This window comes from Rhinoraja longicauda, chromosome 18, assembly GCF_053455715.1.
Source record: "Rhinoraja longicauda isolate Sanriku21f chromosome 18, sRhiLon1.1, whole genome shotgun sequence".
Classification (NCBI taxonomy): Eukaryota; Metazoa; Chordata; class Chondrichthyes; order Rajiformes; family Arhynchobatidae; genus Rhinoraja; species Rhinoraja longicauda.
In genome coordinates, this window is record NC_135970.1 from 8,326,347 (window position 1) to 8,332,346 (window position 6,000).

Sequence of the window (6,000 nt, forward strand, 5' to 3'; positions counted from 1 at the left end):
CTTTCTGTCATGGGCCTCCAGTGCATTGTGAGGCCCACCGGAAATTGGAGGAACAGCACCTCATATTTCACCTGGGCAGTTTGCAGCCCAGTGGTATGAACATCGACTTCTCCAACTTTAGATAGTTCCTCTGTCCCTCTCTTCCCCTCCTCCTTCCCAGGTCTCCCTCTATCTTCCTGTCTCCACCTATATCCTTCCTTTGTCCCGCCCCCCTGACATCAGTCTGAAGAAGGGTCTCGACCCGAAACGTCACCCATTCCTTCTCTCCCGAGATGCTGCCTGACCTGCTGAGTTACTGCAGCATTTTGTGAATAAATACCTTCGATTTGTACCAGCATCTGCAGTTATCTTCTTATAAAACAAGTGTAAACAACAGATAAGCAAACATAGCCATTTCGTTAAATAAATTAATCTGTCCATGCAATTGACTGAATAACACAGTTAAAGTGCCTGAAAGTAGATCAGCATCCAGATGTAATCCGTTATCAACAGCAATAATAATCCCATTCACACGGCGCTAGTCACAACTCACCGATTAATCTTGACATCTCCTTATTGTTCCACAAACAACAAACTGGGCCCAGCTGTCCCACAGGAAAGCAATGTGCTAATTACCAGACTAAGTGGCACCACAACACTCCTGGGTGCAACACCAAAATGTCAGCATCGATCACCCACTCATATATCTGATGTGGAACCCAAAGCCATAAGTAATGTCAATGCCATAATATATTGTGTAGAATAATAACCCACAAGCTAAAGTCCAGAGGCAATGATTCAACAGGTATGCTGGACCGTGTGACTGAAATCTGTACACGACTTGACTTCTTGGCTCAGAATTGTGGAGCTTATTGCCCACACTACTTGTCTGTCAGACTTCAGAGACAGAGATCGAGGCAATGTTGAGCCAGACCTTCTGCTCATGGTCACACAGGCTGCAGCTGGAGGCCATGCTTGCCTACTAATCACCTGAGACCCTGAGCTCTTAATCCACAGAGCAGATGGCTCAGCAACGTGGCCACATAATGAGTGGTAGGGCCTTGGGGAGCGTGGAGGAACAGAGGGAGCTCGGTGGTGAAGAAGCCATATGGACACTTGCCTTCTTCAGCTGGGGCACAAAATATAAATGCAAGTGTATGGAACATTGGTCAGGCGAGAGCTCTTGTAATGTGTACAGTTCTAATTGCCGGAAGCGATTGCACTGGATAGAGTGCAGAGGAGATTCACCGGGATGCTCGGCTAGGTTCCTGATCAATAAAGGTGTCAAAGGTTTCAGGGTGAAGGCAGGAGATTGGGGTTTAGAGGAAAAAATAGATTGGACATGACTTAATGGCAGAGCAGACTTGATGGGCTGAATGGTCTAATTCTGTTCCTATGACTTATGAACCTAATGCCTAGGATGGAATACTGGTTATGACTGGACTAACTGGCCTTGTTTCCCTTGGAGCTGAGTATTCTGAGGGGGGGGGGGGGGGGTTCTGATGGAGCTATACAAAATTATGAGAGGCGTAGATAGTAAAAACATTTTTCCCCTTAGTAGTTATCTATGACCATAGGGAATTGAGCCAGAGGTTTAGAGTGAATATTAGAAATAATTATTTCCCCTAGAGGATGATTAAACTGCATCACGCAGTGCCCGAGTGACACAGACTCTCACAACATTCAATGAGTGTTAGACCGTGGACCCAAACCTCTCCTGCATTGGTGCAGCACCCTCTCCTCCTCCTCTCCCCTCCCCCACTCCCCCCCCCCCTCCCCTACCCTCCCTCCCTCCTCCCCCCACCCTCCCTAGGAGATAGATTTAAACTTTAAAATGTGAATAACTTTAAAATATAACACTGATTCCAAAAGGGATGACGGTGAGTAAGGTGGGCCTAAAATTGTCGCGCTATCGTGTACCGATTTAGCTTTAGTTCAGAAACAAACAAACAAACAAGACTTTTAGTATATAGATTTAGACAAGAAATGGACTCAGCAGGGCATAGAAAGCTGCAGACCGTGGTGAAGTAGAATTAGCATAGATCAGGAAGTTGTTGACCAATAGACAATAGGTGCAGGAGGAGGCCATTCAGCCCTTCGAGCCAGCACCGCCATTCAATGTGATCATGGTTGATCATTCTCAATCAGTACCCTGTTCCTGCCTTCTCCCCATACCCCCTGACTCCGCTATCCTTAAGAGCTCTATCTAGCTCTCTCTTGAATGTATTCAGAGAATTGGCCTCCACTGCCCTCTGAGGCAGAGAATTCCACAGATTCACAACTCTCTGACTAAAAAAGTTTTTCCTCATCTCTGTTCTAAATGGCCTACCCCTTATTCTTAAACTGTGGCCCCTGGTTCTGGTTCTGGTTCAGCAGAGACACGGTGGGCTGAAGGGCCTGTTTGCATGCTGCATTCCTCTGTGGCTGGCAGACATGATGCAACGCGCCACAAAGTCACTGGGCAGTGCCATCGAGACACGCTGACATTGGAGGTTGGAATGATGTCACCCAGGAGATCAATGCCATGGCAGCGGGCACCACAGAACAGCCGTTCTGATTATCCTGCCAACGCGAGCCTTTCCTCGCCCCTCTTCAATCCCAGCTGTGGGGGGTGGAGGTTTGCAGTTCCGTAGCTGCCCTCCTCACCCAGGGATATTTGCCAACCCAGAGCAAGCCCAGACCATCCACAACCAATAACCTCGGCCATCAGGGCTCGGACAGCCGCCCCTCTCTAGCCTGTGCCCACCACACACAGTCAAAGCAGGGATGGCTCATTAACGGATCAAACCCTGTAATTGGTGGCGCTGCATGGATACATGGGGCTGGCGACACAACTACTTCTCATTTTATTCTGAATAAACTTTTGCCTTAATTTTAAAATTATTTTTAATCCACGATTTTAATACCTCTCTAACCCTTTTTATTTAGGCAGCAACCTGTCCTTTCACTACACCCAGCGCAGCATTAACAATTCCCCCCCCCCCCCACCCCACCCCCCGGTTAACTTAACTCGGTTTCTGAGGTGAGTGCAGGAAACTGAAGACGGCACAGACAGTGAGAACTGGCACCGCACTATAACCACACCGGGTCTGGTGCAGGAACGCCCATCTGTATTTCTCCTCACAGATGCTGCCTGGCCTGCTGCGTGGTGCCCGTCTTCAGCCTTCTACAACACGGTTGATCGCAGTACCATGTCTGCCCCCCTCCCCCCCCCACCCCCTCCTCCTTCAGAGCCACTGCCCCATGTATGGCCACTGGGGTAAAATCCTCAGCTGGAAATGGGTCAATCATTCTCTGTGCAAATTGTTCACTGTGCATGTACTGAGTTACGGGTGCTTACACCACACAAATATTTATAAAGCATTTACAGAAGAACTAAAGGGTGAAGTTCAATCCCTGGCAGGCTGTTGGTAGCCACTGACTGGGCCAGTGCCCAAGGTAGATCCTCGGGCTCGTTGGCTCAAGAGTAATGGGAGCTCTAACTGGGCAGAGTCCTCCTCTGTACCGCGCGCTGGAGCCTCTACAAGGAGTTCCAGTGTCACAGTGAACTGATGGAAGCAGCCTTCCCTCCCAACAACAAGAGACCCATGCAGTCCCCAGCAGGGTCTCTGGGACCTACCCACTCCATACAAAGCAACAGCCAAGAGCGCATCACCTTGCTCGAGTTCCCAGGCAACTGTGACATTTTGGGTCGAGACCCTCGTCGGACTGAGAGTCAGGAGAGGAGAATAGAGATATGGAAGGACATATTGTGAAAATGACAGATCAAAGCAGACGAGGCTCATGGAAATGTAGAATGGTTCATTGTTAGCTGAGGGAAACCGGGATATCATCCCCTCAGCACTGCTCAAGTTCTTTACAACAATACTTGCTCCCGAGACACACCTCTCTTCTCTGTGCACCCTGGCTAAATATATAGCAACACACTCAGTGGACTGGAGCCCCTCACCATCTATCCCCTCACCAACCGGGGGTCCAACATCTCTGTTCCAGAGGGAGTCACAGAAACATCAGGCCATCACATCCATGCTCACCAAGATGCCTATCCACACTAGTTCATTTTGACTACGTTTGGCCCCTGTTCCATGTATCTGTCTAAATGTTTTTTAAACACTGTGATTGGACCTGCCTCCACCACCTCCTCTGGCAGCTAATTCCACATATCCACCAACCCGTGTGACAAACGTGCTCCTCAGGTCCCCTTCAAATAATCCCCACACCTTAAACCCGTGCCCTCGAATGTTATGATCACCCACCCAGGGAGAAAAGACGGTCACCATCAACCTTATCCACGCCCCACATAATTATATAAACTTCTGAGGTGGAGGCGGAGGCACATCGCTCTCTCTCTCTGGCAATCCATCACATCGTCCTGGAAGTTGTTATTATCTACCTGGGAGACAAGTCTGTTTGTTCTACTGTCAGTCTCTATGTCTATCCCCACCCAGGGGTCTGTCTCTCTCTCTCTCTCTCTCTCTCTCTCTTTCATCTTGCGGTCATTCTTTTCCCATGGTCAATCAGTCACTGTCCGTTTGTCAAGTGCTCTCCCCACTCAGGGGTCAGGAACACACACACACACAGTCTTGTAGTCTCTCTCTCTCTCTCTCTCTCTCTCTCTCTCTCTCTCACACACACACACACACACACACACACACACAGTCTTGTGGTCACTCTCTCTCTCTCTCACACACACACACACACAAACACAGTGTTGTAGTCTCTCCCTCTCTCTCTCTCACACACACACACACACAGAGTATTGTGGTCGCTCTCTCACACACACACAGTATTGTGGTCTAACACACACACATATAGTCTTGTGGTTACTTCCTCTCGCACACACGTACATAGAGTTTTGTGGCCACTCTCTGACACACACACATAAAAAACATACCGTTCTGTGCTCACTCTCTCTCTCACACACACATATACACACACACACACGCACATACACACACATATACACACACATATACACACACACACATACACACACACACATATACACACACACACATACACACACACACATATACACACACACACACGCACACACACACACACATACACACACACACACATACATACACAAACACAGAGTCTTGTAGTCTCTCTCTCTCTCTCTCTCGGAGTCTGTAACTGTTCCGTCCACTCTCATCCCCACGGCTCCTGTCCACACTGGAGTTGGCGACAGACTGCTGGCGTGCATGCCCGGCGCTGGACTGGGAGGGAGTCGCTCACCCTTGGCTGCTCTCTCTGCCTCCCGGGCACCAAACTTAGTTGCATTCATGGGATGAGTTGATCAGGCACCGCGGTGTGGGGCTGCAGCAGCGAGCATAGAGTCACTCACCTGGGGTGTGTGGGCACTGACGTGTACACCCAGTGCCGCCCGGGATCCCGCGTGTGGGGCAGCTAGCTGCCAACTCTACTCCCAGTCTGGTCCACTCCGCTAGACTCCAGTCCGGGGCGATACCGGGCGGCGGCAACAGTAACAGCAGCAGCAGCAACAGTAACAGTAGCAGCACTGAGCACGGCCGCCGCGCAATACCCACAGTAGACGCGCACTCTACCGTAGTGCCCCAGTGTCGGGGTTACACTCAGTGTCAGCAGTACACTGTACTGGGGCGAGTCTCCTCAGTGTCAGCTGTACACTGTACTGGGGCGAGTCTCCTCAGTGTCAGCAGTACACTGTACTGGGGCGAGTCTCCTCAGTGTCAGCAGTACACTGTACTGGGGCGAGTCTCCTCAGTGTCAGCTGTACACTGTACTGGGGCGAGTCTCCTCAGAGACGCGCACTCTGTATAACTTCCAGTGATGGACTGTTCATCCAACAGACAGACGCACCCTTGTTCTGGACTCCCCCAACATTGGGAACATGTTTCCTGCCTCTAACGTGTCCAACCCTTTAATAATCTTATACGTTTCGATAAGATCCCCTCTCATCCTTCTAAATTCCGCTCTATTATTTCTAGAGATTTAGAGATGTGATCACTGGGAGATCACATTGCTGATCACTTCCAG

General features: G+C 49.8%; 1 protein-coding gene across 3 annotated transcripts in view; it reads right to left on the reverse strand.

The window, feature by feature from the left end:
* The window catches only part of LOC144602059 (tumor protein p53-inducible protein 11-like), an 88,052-nt gene extending 82,324 nt beyond the window's left edge, over window positions 1–5,728 (reverse strand). For 2 of the 3 annotated variants that reach the window (XM_078414741.1, XM_078414743.1), the window contains exon 1: window positions 5,221–5,322. In XM_078414741.1, the coding sequence (XP_078270867.1) occupies window positions 5,221–5,269 (49 nt within the window). In that variant the 5' untranslated portion in view covers window positions 5,270–5,322. The other variant, XM_078414742.1, reaches the window with a different exon arrangement.
* Between the last annotated feature and the right edge of the window lie 272 nt (window positions 5,729–6,000).